Source organism: Cnephaeus nilssonii (genome assembly GCF_951640355.1).
Source record: "Cnephaeus nilssonii genome assembly, chromosome: Y".
NCBI lineage: Eukaryota > Metazoa > Chordata > Mammalia > Chiroptera > Vespertilionidae > Cnephaeus > Cnephaeus nilssonii.
The window spans coordinates 1,280,604-1,295,685 of NC_137096.1; the positions used below are offsets into that span (position 1 = coordinate 1,280,604).

At 54.3% G+C, this 15,082-nt stretch overlaps 1 protein-coding gene across 5 annotated transcripts in view; it reads right to left on the bottom strand.

The window, feature by feature from the left end:
- Window positions 1–9,351, bottom strand: part of NLGN4X (neuroligin 4 X-linked) — a 117,417-nt gene extending 108,066 nt beyond the window's left edge. For all 5 annotated transcript variants that reach the window (XM_079766067.1, XM_079766069.1, XM_079766068.1 and 2 more), the window contains exons 1-3: window positions 9,165–9,351; window positions 8,170–8,251; window positions 269–1,079 (exon numbers count right to left, since the gene is read on the bottom strand). In XM_079766067.1, coding sequence (XP_079622193.1) covers window positions 269–722 — 454 coding nt within the window. In that variant the 5' untranslated portion in view covers window positions 723–1,079; window positions 8,170–8,251; window positions 9,165–9,351. The remainder of the gene's footprint in view (window positions 1–268; window positions 1,080–8,169; window positions 8,252–9,164) is intronic.
- Between the last annotated feature and the right edge of the window lie 5,731 nt (window positions 9,352–15,082).

A 15,082-nucleotide genomic window follows, 5' to 3' on the forward strand; every position in this document is an offset into this window, starting at 1 on the left:
ACACCTGCCCGTCGACGCCCCCCGCGCGGCTAGAAGGGCTGGGTATAAAAATGGTGAAGCCATTCATTCCGGCACGGACCGCCCGTCCATACAAGCCAAGGAAACACAGAGGCACCAAGGATACGTGACTGCCTTCGAAACACGGGAGACGGCTCTCCACGGGTCACAGATCATCGACCCGTGACGGGGCCCCCCCCCCCCCCGCCGCGGGCACACGGGAGGGGTGTGGGCGGGCGGGCGCGGCCGTGAGTGTCCGCCGGGCACTTACCGTCCTCCGTGGGCACGTAGATGTTGAGGTACAGGCAGTCCTCGCTCTGGTCCTGCACGTAGCTCATGAGCGTGTCCAGGTTGGCCGTGAACCAGACAGGCAGCATGTCGTGCAGCAGCGACCGCTCGTCCAGGTGCTGGGGGCAGACGGCGGCAAACTGCGTGGCGTTCCGCACCCCGGTCCAGGACGAGGGGGGCTCGGGGGGCTGGAACCGCCGCTCCCCGGTCGGGGGCGAGGCGTAGGGCACCCCCAGGTACTGCTCCACGGGGCCCAGGATCTCATTGGGCAGCGGCGTCCGCAGGCCACGGATCTTGCCGTAGTTGGTGCTGACCACGGGGTGCTGGGCCTGGCCCTCGGCGGGCGGGACGCGGAGGGCGAGCGCCGTGACCCACAGGTAGACGCCGGACCTGAGCATGGCGAGGGGGACCCATGCCAGTCCTCGGGGTCCCGACATGATTCAGGGCCACATCCGTCTGGGAGACGCGGCCCCGAGCAACACGCAGAGCGGGTCGGAGCCGGTCGGAGCCGGGGAGCCAGCCCGCGGGGGGGATGGGGGGGGGGAAGCCAGGCAGGCGACGGCCCGGGAGACGCGATGGGCTGGATGGGACGGCTCGTCGAGAGGTCATAGACAGAGGTCACGGTCAAGGACAGAGCCAGCCGTGTCCCAGGCAGCCATGGTCGAGAGAGGAGATGTCTCGTGATCCCGAAATCCGAGGATACCAACAAGGACGCGGCTCCAAGGAGGCAAGACCATCCAACAGCGTCCGACGAGGACGCTCCGTTAGGATAAATCCGGGGCCCAGCGGTCAGCCTGGCGGGAAGAGAAAGAGGATGAGGATAATGAGGCCGAGAACGGAGCCACCTGGGCCGCGAACGCCCCCGTGCAGCCTGGGACCCCGGCACGCCGTTCAATTCTTATTCCCGTAGAATGTTGGTTTTCGGTTAAATATATTTAACTAGAGGCCCGGTGCATGAAACTCATGCACACGTGGAGGAGGGGTGTCCTCTCAGCCAGGATTGCGAGAGGGCGCAGGCCAGGCCGAGGGACCCCACCGGTGCACGATCGGGGTTGGGGAGGGATGTGGGAGGTTGGCCAGCCGGGGAGGGACGCGGGAGGGCTCCAGGGCGTGTCCGGCCCGTCTCGTTCAGTCCCGATCGGCCAGACCCCAGCAGCAAGCTCACCTACTGGTCAGAGCATCTGCCCCCTGGTGGTCAGTGCACGTCATAACGACTGGTCGACCGGTCGACTGTCTGCCCCCTGGTGGTCAGTGCACGTCATAGCGAGCGGTTGAGCGGCCTTAGCATATCATTAGCATATTACGCTCTGATTGGTTGAACGGCCGACCAGACAACCGGACACTTAGCATATTAGGCTTTTATTATATCGGATTGATTTCAGAGAGAAAGGGAGGGGGAGAGAGAGACAGAAACATCCATGATGAGAGCGAATTCATGGACCGGCTGCCTCCTGCACGCCCCCACCTGGGGATCGAGCCCACAACCCGGGCCTGGGCCCTGGCAGGGAATCGAACCCAGACCTCCTGGTTCCTGGGCGGACGGACGCTCAACCACTGAGCCACACGGGCCGAGCGGACGGGTGAATTTGCACAGCGATGACTCCATGGAGTACCACAGGGGAGTCATGATGTTCATGCGCGTCCGACCACCTCAAACAACGCCTCCCTTTTGGGAAATGCTCCATCTAAGTCTCGGTTGAATGAACGATCAAGTCCCCAATCGTTAAACACAGGCGTGGCTCCGTGGTTGAGCCTCGACCTAGGAACCAGGAGGTCAGGGTTCGATTCCCGGTCAAGGGCACATGCCCGGGTTGTGGGCTCCATCCCCAGTAGGGGGCGTGCAGGAGGCAGCTGATCCATGATTCTCTCTCATCATGGATGTTTCTCTCTCTCCCTCTCCCTTCCTCTCTGTAAAAAAAAAATCAATAAAATATATTTTAAAAATAAATTAAAAATAAATAAATAAATAAATAAATAAATAAATAAATAAATAAAAACCTTACGAGCCCCAGCTGGTGTTGCTCAGTGGATAGAGCGTCAGTCTGCGGACTGAAGGGTCCCGGGTTCGATTCCCAGTCAAGGGCACATGCCCGGGTTGCGGGCTCCATCCCCAGTGGGGGGCGTGCAGGAGGCAGCCGGTCCGTGATTCTCTCTCATCACCGATGTTTCTCTCTCTCTCTCTCTCTCTCCCCCTTCCTCTCTGAAATCAATAAAAATATATATATATATTTAAAGAAATCAAACACCTCTGGCTTTTTTTAAACATAAAAGGTGCCGCCCCAAAAAAAAAACAGATTCACGCGTGGAAGTATGATGAAGCCATTGTGGATTAACATACACTTCAGGGTCAACAGGAAGCGAGTTCTCAGCTCTTGAAATGTGTACACATTCGGAGTGAGGGGGACACACCCCATACATGTGGGGAGGTTAACATGTCCCAGTTACACACAAGCACATGGAAAGGTTGAATTTTTTTTTCTCTCTCTCTGTAATAATCAGAAGCCACAGATGTTTTTTTCTGCCAGGAATGCTTTTCCTGGGTCAGCGGTCGGCAAACTCATGCGTCCAAAGAGCCAAACATCCACAGGACCACGATGGACATCTCTTTGGAGAGCCACATTTTTTAAACGTCAACGTCTTCGAACGCCACGTCTTCCACACAGACGCGCCCGGGCCGTGGTGTTTTGTGGAAGAGCCACCCTCCAGGGGCCGGAGAGCCGCCTGTGGCTCGCGAGCCGCGGTTTGCCGGCCACGGTCCTGGGCTATTCTCAGGCCTGCCATTAAGACTTATTCTTTCTTCTCAACCCAATGAAACCCAATGAAGCCCAATTAAACCCAATTAAACCCTCGGCCCGGAATGTGGGAGCTGGCCTGGTTTAATGATCTGAAAGATCTTCTGTTCATGCCCCTTGTCTTCAGCAGGCCCACGCCGACGGGGTCACCAAGAGGTCACGCACACACACATGTGCATAGAATCTTCTTATCAAATCGTGGTCTGGCCAGGAGGACGGGACGGGTGCGGTTTGAAGACCGAGTTTCCTCATGCAACGTCGACGAAACCCCAGGCCGAATGCGTGCAAGAAACGATAAACAGACCCCGGATGGCGTGGCTCAGGGGTTGAGCGTCGACCTGTGAACCAGGAGGTCACGGGTTCGATTCCCGGTCAAGGGCACAGGCCCGGGTTGTGGGCTCGATCCCCAGTAGGGGGCGTGCAGGAGGCAGCCGGTCCATGATTCTTTCTCATCATGGATGTTTCTCTCTCTCTCTCTCCCTCTCCCTTCCTCTCTGAAATCAATAAAAATATATATTTTCTTTTTAAAAAAGGAAGTGGTTCTGAGAGGGGTATTCGGCCCTTTTTAAGGGGCTGTAGCATTTGTTAGAAAGAACACATCAGATGATAAAGGAATAAAACAATCCTCAACCTGAACCCTTTTTTAAAAATATGTATATATATTTATTGGTTTCAGAGAGGAAGGGAAAGAGAGAGAGAAACATCCATGAGGAGAGAGAATCACGGATCGGCTGCCTCCTGCACGCCCCCTACTGGGGATGGAGCCCGCAACCCGGGCCTGTGCCCTTGACCGGGAATCAAACCCGGGACCTCCTGGTTCGTAGGTCGACGCACAACCATTGACCCACGCTGGCCGGGATGCACCCTTATCATTAATATTACTAGAGGCCCGGTGCATGAAATTCGTGCACAGGAGGGGGAGGGTCCCCTCAGCCCAGCCTGCACCCTCTCCAATCCGGGACCCTTCGGGGGGTGTCAGACTGCCGGTTTAGACAGTCGGACATCCCTCTCACAATCCTGGACCGCTGGCTCCTAACCACTCACCTGCCTGCCTGCCTGATCGCCCCTCACTGCCCTCCCCCCCACCCCCCGCCGGCCTGATCACCCCTAACCGCCTCTGCCTGCAGGCCTGATCGCCCCTCACTGCCCACCCCTGCTGGCCTGGTCGCATCTAACTGCCCCCCCTGCCGGCCTGGTCTCCCCATGCAGCCTGTTCGGACGTCCGTTCGGTTGTTTCGGTTGCAACAGTCTCTTAGGCTTTTATATATATAGATTATTTTTAATGGGAAGATCTGTATCCAGGTGAAGGGAACAGTGGATCGGACTTTATTCTTTTTAATTAAATTTGAATTTTTTTTTACTTTATTTTATTTATTCGTATGTTTGTTTCTTTATTTTTACCGTTCACTGTTTTTTAATCCTCACCCGAGGATGTATTTGCATTGATTTTTAGGGAGAGTGGACGAGAGAGGGAAAGACAGAGAGAGACATCGATGTGAGAGAGACACATCGATGGGTTTGCCTCCTGCACGCGCCCCGACCAGGGCCCGGGCCGGGGAGGACGGAGCCCGCAACCCGGGCATGTGCCCTTGACCAGGACCTTCGGTCTGCGGGCCAACGCTCTAACCACTGAGCCACACCAGCCGGGGCTGGATGGGATGTTCAAATGAAAGCAACACTCCCAGCCGCTCTCGGTCCCTGGATCTCAAAGGCGGCTGCGTGTCGGGTCCCTCGGGGACGACAGAACAATCTCCCTGTCCCAGCTGCACCCTGAGCCGGCAGACTAGGAATCTTGGGGGTGGGGGTGTAGAGGGGAGAGGTAGGGACAAAACACAAGCAGCACTGGTGTTTATGAAATTCTCCCAGCGAACCCCAAGGGCGGCCTGATCCGCAAAACAGAGCTGTCCATGAGGATACTCACGGCCACACACCATGCAATGCTGGCGGATTTTGGTTTTTGTGGTTTCTCTATTAGAAGATTGTGTTTCCATTTACTCATCCATCCATCCATACATCCATCCATTTATTCATCCATCTATCCATCCATCCATCCATCCATCCATCCATCCATTTATGCATCCATCCATCCATCATCCATCCATCCATCCATCCATCCATCCATCCATCCATTTATGCATCCATCCATCCATCCATCCATCCATCCATCCATCCATTTATGCATCCATCCATCCATCCATCCATCCATCCATCCACCCATCCATCCATCCATCCATCCATGCATCCATCTACCATCCATCCATCTACCATCCATCCATCCATCCATCCATCCATCTACCATCCATCCATCCATCCATCCATCCATTTATTCATCCATCCATCCATCCATCCATCCATCCATCCATCCATTTATTTAGCCAGCCAGCCAGCCAGCCAGCCAGCCAGCCAGCCAGCCATTTATTCATCCATCCATCCAGCCAGCCAGCCAGCCAGCCAGCCATCCGTCCATCCATCCATCCATCCATTCATCTGGTCATGTACATTTTAAAAATATATATTTTTATTGATTTCAGAGAGAGAGGGAGAGAGAGAGGGAAACATCCATGATGAGAGAGAATCATGGACCGGCTGCCTCCTGCACGCCCCCTACTGGGGATCGAGCCCGCAACCCGGGCATGTGCCCTTGACTGAGAATCAAACCCTGACCTCCTGGTTCCTAGGTCAATGCTCAACCACTGAGCCACACTGGCCAGGCAAGAATTTTTAAAGCATGCAATGCCTAACTATTTAGTCATTGGCACCTACCTCTTTTCCTGGAGACTATTATATATATATATATATATATATATATATATATATATATATATATGTTAATTACAGCAACCCACACAATAGCTGTCCGGTGTGAAGGGATATGGTTTTTGTTTTCTTTTTATTTTTTAAAATATATTTTATTGATTTTTTTACAGAGAGGAAGGAACAGGGATAGAGAGTTAGAAACATGGATGAGAGAGAAACATCCATCAGCTGCCTCCTGCACGCCCCCACCTGGGGATGTGCCCGCAACCAAGGTCCATGCCCTTGACCGGGAATCGAACCCGGGACCCTTCAGTCCGCAGGCCGTCGCTCTACCCACTGAGCCGCACCGGCCAGGGCAAGGGGTGTGTTTTAGGAATTACTTTGTGGATGCCATGAGAGGCCAAAGGTTGGAAATCGCTGCTGTAGAATAGAGTGAGCTTTGGGTGACAGATCGATGGCTGCAAGGATGCATTTCAGAGGAGTTTGCAACAGGTAGGTCAGGCGGCTGACGAATTTATTATTTTAATCCTTCATGAGCGTTTATTCCAGTCCTGCCGGCAGCTGGGAGAGCAGCAGGTCACCCACAAACACCTGCTCTGCAGCCCCCTCTCAAGCCAGCTGCTTATATGGGTAGAAGGAGAAAGGTGACATGGGGAAGTGGGCAAAAGGGTGTGCCACGTGGGCAGTTCACAGGTATGCAAAGGCTGGGGTCTGCAAAGGCTGAGGGTCTGCAAGGGGCTGGGGGTCTGCAAGGGCTGGGGGTCTGCCAGGGGCTGGGGGTTTGCAAAGGTCTGGAGGTTTGCAAAGGGCTGGGGTTTGCAAAGGGCTGGGGTGTGCAAAGGGCTGGGGGTCTGCAAAGGGCTGGAGGGTTTGCAAAGGGCTGGGGGTCTGCAAAGGGCTGGGGTCTCAAAGAGCTGGAGGTCTGCAAAGGATGGGGATTTGCAAAGGGCTGGGGGTCTGCAAAGGGCTGGAGGTCTCAAAGGGCTGGGGGGTCTGCAAAGGCTGAGGGTCTGCAAAGGGCTGGGGGTTTGCAAAGGGCTGGGGGTCTGCAAAGGGCTGGGGTCTCAAAGAGCTGGAGGTCTGCAAAGGATGGGGATTTGCAAAGGGCTGGGGGTCTGCAAAGGGCTGGGGGTCTCAAAGGGCTGGGGGGTCTGCAAAGGGCTGGAGGTTTGCAAAGGGCTGGGGGTCAGCAAAGGGCTGGGGGTCTGCAAAGGGCTGGGGTTTGCAAAGGGCTGGGGGTCTGCAAAGGGCTGGGGGTTTGCAAAGGGCTGGGTGTTTGCAAAGGTCTGGAGGTTTGCAAAGGGCTGGGGGTCTGCAAAGGGCTGGGGGTTTGCAAAGGTCTGGAGGTTTGCAAAGGGCTGGGGGTCTGCAAAGGGCTGGGGGTTTGCAAAGGTCTGGAGGTTTGCAAAGGGCTCGGGGTATACAAAGGGCTGAGGGTCTCAAAGGGCTGGGGGGTATACAAAGGGCTGAGGGTCTGCAAAGGGCTGGGGGTATACAAAGGGCTGGGGGTTTGCAAAGGGCTGGGGGTATGCAAAGGGCTCGGGGTTTGCAAAGGGCTGGGGGTCTGCAAAGGGCTGGGGGTCTGCAAGGGGCTGGGGGTCTGCAAAGGGCTGGGGGTCTGCAAAGGGCTGGGGGTCTGCAAAGGGCTGGAGGTTTGCAAAGGGCTGGAGGTTTGCAAAGGGCTCGGGGTTTGCAAAGGGCTGAGGGGTCTGCAAAGGGCTGAGGGTCTGCAAAGGGCTGGGGGTCTGCAAAGGGCTGGGGGTCTGCAAAGGGCTGGGGGTTTGCAAAGGGCTGAGGTCTGCAAAGGGCTGAGGGTCTGCAAGGACTGGGGGTATACAAAGGGCTGGGGGTCTGCAAAGGGCTGGGGGGTCTGCAAAGGGCTGGGGGTCTGCAAAGGGCTGGAGGTTTGCAAAGGGCTGGGGGGTCTGCAAAGGGCTGGGGGTCTGCAAAGGGCTGGGGGTCTGCAAAGGGCTGGGGGTTTGCAAAGGGCTGGGGGTCTGCAAAGGGGGGGTTCTGATTTCTGCAACAAGGTTGTCCATCTTTCCATGATCACAAGCAGCTCCCGGGTCCCACGCTCACCTCCCCGCCGACCGCGGACCGATGCACGCCGACACTGTCCCGTGGACACGGCGGCGATGGAATGAAGGACCCATGCTTGCACGACCCTCCGTTCCCAACCCCTGCCGTGAGGGGCACCCCAGGGCCCTCGGAATCACCCCGCTTGTGCCTCGGCCCATTGGCACTGGGCAGAGATTTTTCGCCCCAAGAGCCGTGGGCACGGGCTGCTGGGTTCCGGGGAACCCGGCGGCAGAGGGGGCTTGTGGGAGACACTCACCATGACCCGGTTCTTCCGGGGAGACGCCTGGACGACCGGCCCCGGGGACACTCTCTGCCTTTCGAGCTCAGAACATGGTTCCCTGTCAATCACACAGAGCGACAGAGGTTGCTGCACGCGGGGAGAGAGATGGGGGACGGCGGCAACATCAAGCATGCATTCTTTTTTTTTTTTTTAATATATATTTTTACTAGGGGCCCGGTGCACCAATTCGTGCACGGGTGGGGTCCCTTGGCCTGGCCGGCGATCGGGGCTGGTAGGCGGCCATGGGGGGGCGGCCGGAGGGTCCACAGGAGGTGGGCTGTGGGAGTGCGCTGACCAGCAGGGGGCAACTCCCGCATTGAGCGTCGGCCCCCTGGTGGTCAGTGCGTGTCATAGCAACCGGTCGCAACAGTCGCTTGGGCTTTTATATATAGAGATTGATTTCAGCGAGGAAGAGAGAGGGGGAGGGAGGGAGAGAGAGAGAAACATCAATCATGAGAGAGCATCGTGGATCTGCTGCCTCCTGCAAGCCACCTTACTGGGGATCGAACCCTGACCGGGAATCGAACCGTGACCTCCTAGTTCCTAGGTCGACCCTCAACCCCTGAGCCACACTATTTGGGCAAGGTCACATTCTTTACCAGCTTTCTTGAGGGTAGTTAGTTACAAGAACTAGTTAGTGAGAGTGACATAAAGTAATTCTTTTTTTAAAAAAAAACTATTTTTATTGCCCTAGACAGTGTGGCCCAGTGGATAGAGCGTCGGCCTGCGGACTGAAGGGTCCCGGGTTCGATTCCCGGTCAAGGGCACATGCCCGGGTTGCGGGCTCCATCCCCAGTCGGGGGCGTGCAGGAGGCAGCCGATCCATGATTCTCTCTCAACCTGGATGTTTCTGCATCTTGCTCCCCCTCCCTTCCTCTCTGAAATCAATAAAAATATATATATTTTTTTTAAAAAACCCTTATACGACTCAACGGAATCTTAGCAAACAAAGGAGCTATTAGCAAACAAACCTTTGGAGCAATGTCAGACGAGGACGCGAAGAGCGATAACGTCCACACTACGATAACGCTTCAAGGAAGGCTCTCCAAATAATTTCATCTTCACAACGGAAGCCTCGGGGATTCCTCGAACCCTTCAAAGCCATTCCAGTTCGTCCTGGGGAGCCGGGCAGAAAGACACCTAGAACGGAAGAGAGAAGGGTATAAATCCTATAGAATAAAAGCCTAACATGCTAAGTGTCCGGTCGACCAGGCGGCCGGTCAACCAAAGCGTAATATGCTAATGATATGCTAAGGCCGCTCAACCGCTCGCTATGATGTGCACTGACCACCAGGGAGCAGACAGTCGACCGGTCGACCAATCGCTATGACGTGCACTGACCACCAGGGGGCAGACGCTCCGACCGGTAGGTGAGCTTGCTGCTGGGGTCCGGCCGATCGGGACTGAGCGAGAAGGGCCGGACACGCCCTGGAGCCCTCCCGCGGTCCCTCCCCGGCTGGACAACTTCCCGCGTCCCTCCCCGGCCCCGATCGTGCACCGGTGGGGTCCCTCGGCCTAGCCTGCACCCTCTCGCAATCCGGGACCCCTCGGGGGATGTCGGAGAGCCGGTTTCGGCCCGATCCCGCAGGCCAGGCCGAGGGACCCCACTGGTGCACGAATTCTTGCACCGGGCCTTCTACTATCTTCCTAAAAGATGCCATCGATGGGCTCGGACTCTTCAATATGGTTTCATGACAATGCTCCTTTCCTCGTATCTAAATAACCCCCAATGCGTCGCGTCCGTAAGTCCCACGTTATTGCATTTCACGGGGGTTGGTTGAGCCCAGACCTTGAATGAGATAAGAGGGAAAAGGCGTTTCAAAGATGATGGTGGTACGGCCCCTTCCTGCAAGGAGACGATGTCGCCAAAGCAAATATATACATACTAGAGGCCCGGTGCACGAAATTCATGCACAGGGGTGGGGGGAAGGTGTCCCTTTAGCCCAGCCTGCACCCTCTCCAATCTGGGACCCCTCGGGGGATGTCCGACTGCCGGTTTAGGCCCGGTCCCCAGGATCCCCAGGATCAGGCCTAAGCCGGCAGTCGGACATCCCTCTCACAATCCAGGACCACTGGCTCCTAACTGCTCACCTGCCTGCATGCCTCGTCACCCCTAACTGCCCCTCCTGCTGGTCTGGTCATCCCCAACTACACCCCCTGCCAGCCTAGTTGCCCCTGACTGCCCCCCCCCACTGGCCTGGTCGCCCCTAACTGCTCCCCCCCGCCGGCCTGGTCACCCCTTACTGCCCCCACTGATGGACTGGTCGCCCCCAATTGCCCCCCCTGCGGGCCTGGATGCCCCACGCAGCCTGTTCGGTCATCCGTTCGGTTGCGATGGTCACGTAGGCTTTTATATATATAGGTTTTTACATAGATTCTTATTGATCTCAGAGAGGAAAGGAGAGGGAGAGAGAGAAACCTCCATGAGGAGAGAGAATCACGGATCGGCTGCCTCCTGCACGCCCCCCCACCACTGGGGATCGAGCCGGCAACCCGGACACGTGCCCTTGACCGGGAATCGAACCCGGGACCCTTCAGTCTGCAGGCCACTCCGTGCATATAAAAAACCGGCAGTCGGACATCCCCGGATGGGTCCCGGATTGGAGAGGGTGCAGGCTGGGCTGAAGGGACACATTTCCCCCCCCCCACCCCCGTGCATGAATTTTGTGCACCGGGGCCTCTAGTATATATATAGTATATATATATATTTGCTTTGGCGACATTGTCTCCTCGCCGGAAGGGGTCGTACCACCATCATCTTTGAAACGCCATTTCCCCCTTGTCTCATTCAAGGTCTGGGGTCAACCAGTGTGTGTGTGTGTGTGTGTGTGTGTGTGTGTGTGTGTGTGTGTGTGGTTTATATACACACACATATACGTGGCAGTCCGTTCTCTGTTGAATCCAAGTCATGCTTCACGTATGTATTTACCCACGGGATTTCCTCAAGTGCCAATCCATGTTTTGCAGGTACAGGGTCTGACAGCGCATTCAGTCTCATCCGCCCTGCGCTCTATCCACTGAGCCACACCAGCCAGGTCGATTTCCACCCCCCCCCCCGCCACCAATCTTAGATAACCTGGCTGCATTTCATCCGAAGGATCTCTCTCTCCCTTCCTTCCCCCCTTTCATGCCCGCCCCAAGCTCTCCCACGCTTCCGTCTCATCTTCCTTTTCGGAGAAACGAAATGAGGTCGACGCACCTCTCCCCTCCACCCCCCAGCCCACGAGCCACCGACCCCACGCTCTCAGGACAACGGGTACGATTCATCGAGCCGACGCTGCTGATGGAGATGGGAGGCCCAGAATAATGGGGCGTCTGTCCCTCGGGGCACAGTTCGCCAATGTTTTCCACCGCCCGGGCCCGGGCACAGAGCGCGTCCCCCCCCCACCCACAGACACAATGGGATTCTCTGTGTGGAACCCGACCTGCCTGCACCTCATTCTAGAACGGCTTCTGACCCGAGAGGGCGTTTGACATGGACGCGGCGAGGTCTCCCTAAGGAGGAGTATTCGGCCCGAGAGCCACAGGGCCCGGGTTATAGATCTGAGGGAATCAAGTCATCACATTTTAATTGTAAAAAAATAGGAAATATATTTTATTGATTTTTTACAGAGAGGAAAGGAGAGGGATAGAGAGTTAGAAACATCGATGATGAGAGAGAAACATCGATCAGCTGCCTCCTGCACGCCCCCCACTGGGGATGTGCCCGCAACCAAGGTGCATGCCCTTGACCGGAATCGAACCCGGGACCCTTCAGTCTGCAGGCCGACGCTCTATCCACTGAGCCACACCGGCCAAGGTAACGCTTGAGTCTTTATCTTTCTAAATATAATTCGTACCATGGACTTCCACCAGGCTGACAGCGTCTGGTTTTACTGTGAAATGGCAAAGGGGAAAAATGTTTGCAGAATGTGTGTGTGTGTCTACTATGTGTGTGTATGTGTGTATCTCTTTGTGTATATGTGTGTGTCTGTGTACATGTGTGTCTGTAAATCTGTATGTATACATGTGTGTATGCGTATATGTGTGTGCATGTGTATGTCTGTGTGTAGTTGTGTATTTGTGTACATATGTGTGTATGTGTATATATGTCTGTATGCGTCTATGTATATATGTGTGTATGTGTCTGTATGTGTGTGTTTGTATATATGTGTATAAGTGTGTATATGTGTGTATGTGTCTCTGTGTGTATATTTTTCTGTGTATATGTGTGTATATGTGTGTGTGTCTGTGTATGTGTTTATGTGTCTGTCTATCTGTGTGTGTCTGTGTATATATGTGTATGTGCGTATATATATGTGTCTGTGTATGTGTATATATGTGTGTGTCTCTGTGTGTGTCTATGTGTGTGGATATGTGTCTGTGCGTATGTGTCTGTATATATGTGTGTGCATGTGTGTATGTGCATCTCTGTATGTGTGTGTTTATGTGTGTGTCTGTGCACATGTGTGTATGTGTGTCTATGTCTGTGTGTATGTGTCGGTGTGTGTCTGTGTATGTGTGTGTGTGTCTGTCTGTGTGTGTATGTGTATGTATGTGTGTGTGTCTGTGCACATGTGTGTATGTGTGTCTGTGTATGTGTGTGTCTGTGTGTGTATGTATATGTGTGTGACTGTGTGTGTGTTTGTGTGTGTGTGTATCTGTGTATAAGTGTGTATCTGTGTGTGTCTGGGTATACGTGTGTGTATCTGTGTGTATCTGTGTATGTGTCTGTGTATACATGTGTGTGTATGTGTGTATGTGTATGTATCTGTGTGTATCTGTGTATAAGTGTGTGTCTGTGTATACATGTGTGTGTGTCTGTCTCTGTGTGTGTATATGTGTATGTGTGTTTGTGTATAAGTGTATCTCTGTGTGTGTACCTGTGTATAAGTGTGTGACTATGTATGTGTCTGTGTATACATGTGTGTGTATGTGTGTATCTGTGTGTACCTGTGTATAAGTGTGTGACTATGTATGTGTCTGTGTATACATGTGTGTGTATGTGTGTATCTGTGTTTATCTGTGTATAAGTGTGTGTCTGTGTATACATGTGTGTGTGTCTGTGTGTGTGTATGTGTATGTGTGTTTGTGTATAAGTGTATCTCTGTGTGTGTGTGTGTACCTGTGTATAAGTGTGTGACTATGTATGTGTCTGTGTATACATGTGTGTGTATGTGTGTATCTGTGTGTATCTGTGTATAAGTGTGTGTCTGTGTATACATGTGTGTGTGTCTGTGTGTGTGTATGTGTGTGTGTGTTTGTGTATAAGTGTATCTGTGTGTGTGTGTGTGTACCTGTGTATAAGTGTGTGACTATGTATGTGTCTGTGTGTACATGTGTGTGTATAACGGTAGATCAGAGGCTACCTCCCCTCTCTCCCTCCACCTCCGCCTCGCTGTTGGGAACCAGGTGACATGAGGCCCAGGATCCCCTGAGCGCACCCCACACACACACACCTGGCGGGAGGGACTGAGCTTTGAAAACCTCCCTCCCCAGGCAGCCGGGCACCTAAGACGGAACAGCCCGGAAGCCGCGCCCGTGCCTTTAAAAATAACTCCGAGTTCCACGTTCTGCTGATGCCGTAACCTACTTCCATCGAGGAGGCAGACACCCTGCATGAAAGAAGATGGAGAGGGAGACAGACGGGCGAAAAGAAATGAAAAGAAATCCAATCGGCGCCCTGGCCGGGGTGGCTCAGTGGATAGAGCGTCGGCCTGCGGACTGAGGGGTCCCGGGTTCGATTCCCGGTCAAGGGCACATGCCCGGGTTGTGGGCTCCATCCCCAGTAGGGGGCGTGCAGGAGGCAGCCGACCCATGATTCTCTCTCATCATGGATGTTTCTCTCTCTCACACACACTCTCTCTTCCTCTCTGAAATCAAATTAAAAAAATATTTAAAAATAAAATAAATAAACGAAAATGGATATGGACACTTTGAGGGGCAGTCAAGATGGGATGGCTATGCAAAAAAAATAAAAAAAGATTCTTAGTCCTGACTGGTGTGGCTCAGTGGATAGAGCGTCGGCCTGTGGACGGAAGGGTCCCGGGTTCGATTCCGGTCAAGGGCCTGTGCCTTGGTTGCGGGCACATCCCCAGTGGGGGGCGTGCAGGAGGCAGCTGATGGATGTTTCTCTCTCATCGATGTTTCTAGCTCTCTATCCCTCTCCCTTCCTCTCTGTAAAAAAAAATCAATAAAATATATATTTTTTTAAAAAAAGTCCTTCTGTTTTAGAGCCATACACTCTGTATCTGCAGATGAATGACAGGGGCCAGGGTGTCTCTTTCGATGAACCACACGATGCATGAATGACAGCCGGGGGATGGGTGAGGCTGCATATGAGCGATGGTTCACGCCCTCGTAGTTGCTGAACCTGAGCGACGGGTCCAGGAAACGCATGACTCCGTTTTCCGCATTTTTCCACATACCTGAAATTTTCCCTTTTTACATACCCTCTCTCTCTATATATATAAAAGCCCAGCGACCGAACGGCGGAATGACCAGAACAACTGATGGTTATGATGAGCATTGCGGCAGCCAACCAGCCTGATCCAAGCCCCGATCGGCCCTCCATCCCCGGCCAGCCCTGCCTCTGATCGGCCCCTAAAACCCGCATCAGGGGCGGGGCCGGCCAGCCAACCGCCCGTGGCCCCTCCCCCCCAGCTGGCCCTGCCCCCGATTGCCCCTCACCCCGATCAGGGGCCAACCGCTTGCAACAGCGCCCTCCGCCAGCCCGACCCAATGGGCCCCCATCGGGCCCGGCCGCTGGACGCCATTGGTGCACGAATTCGTGCACCAGGCCTCTAGTATATACACTGAGTGGCCAGATTGTGGGGATCTCTGAACGCATAATAATCTGGCCACTCAGTGTGTGTGTGTGTGTGTGTGTGTGTGTGTGTGTGTGTGTGTG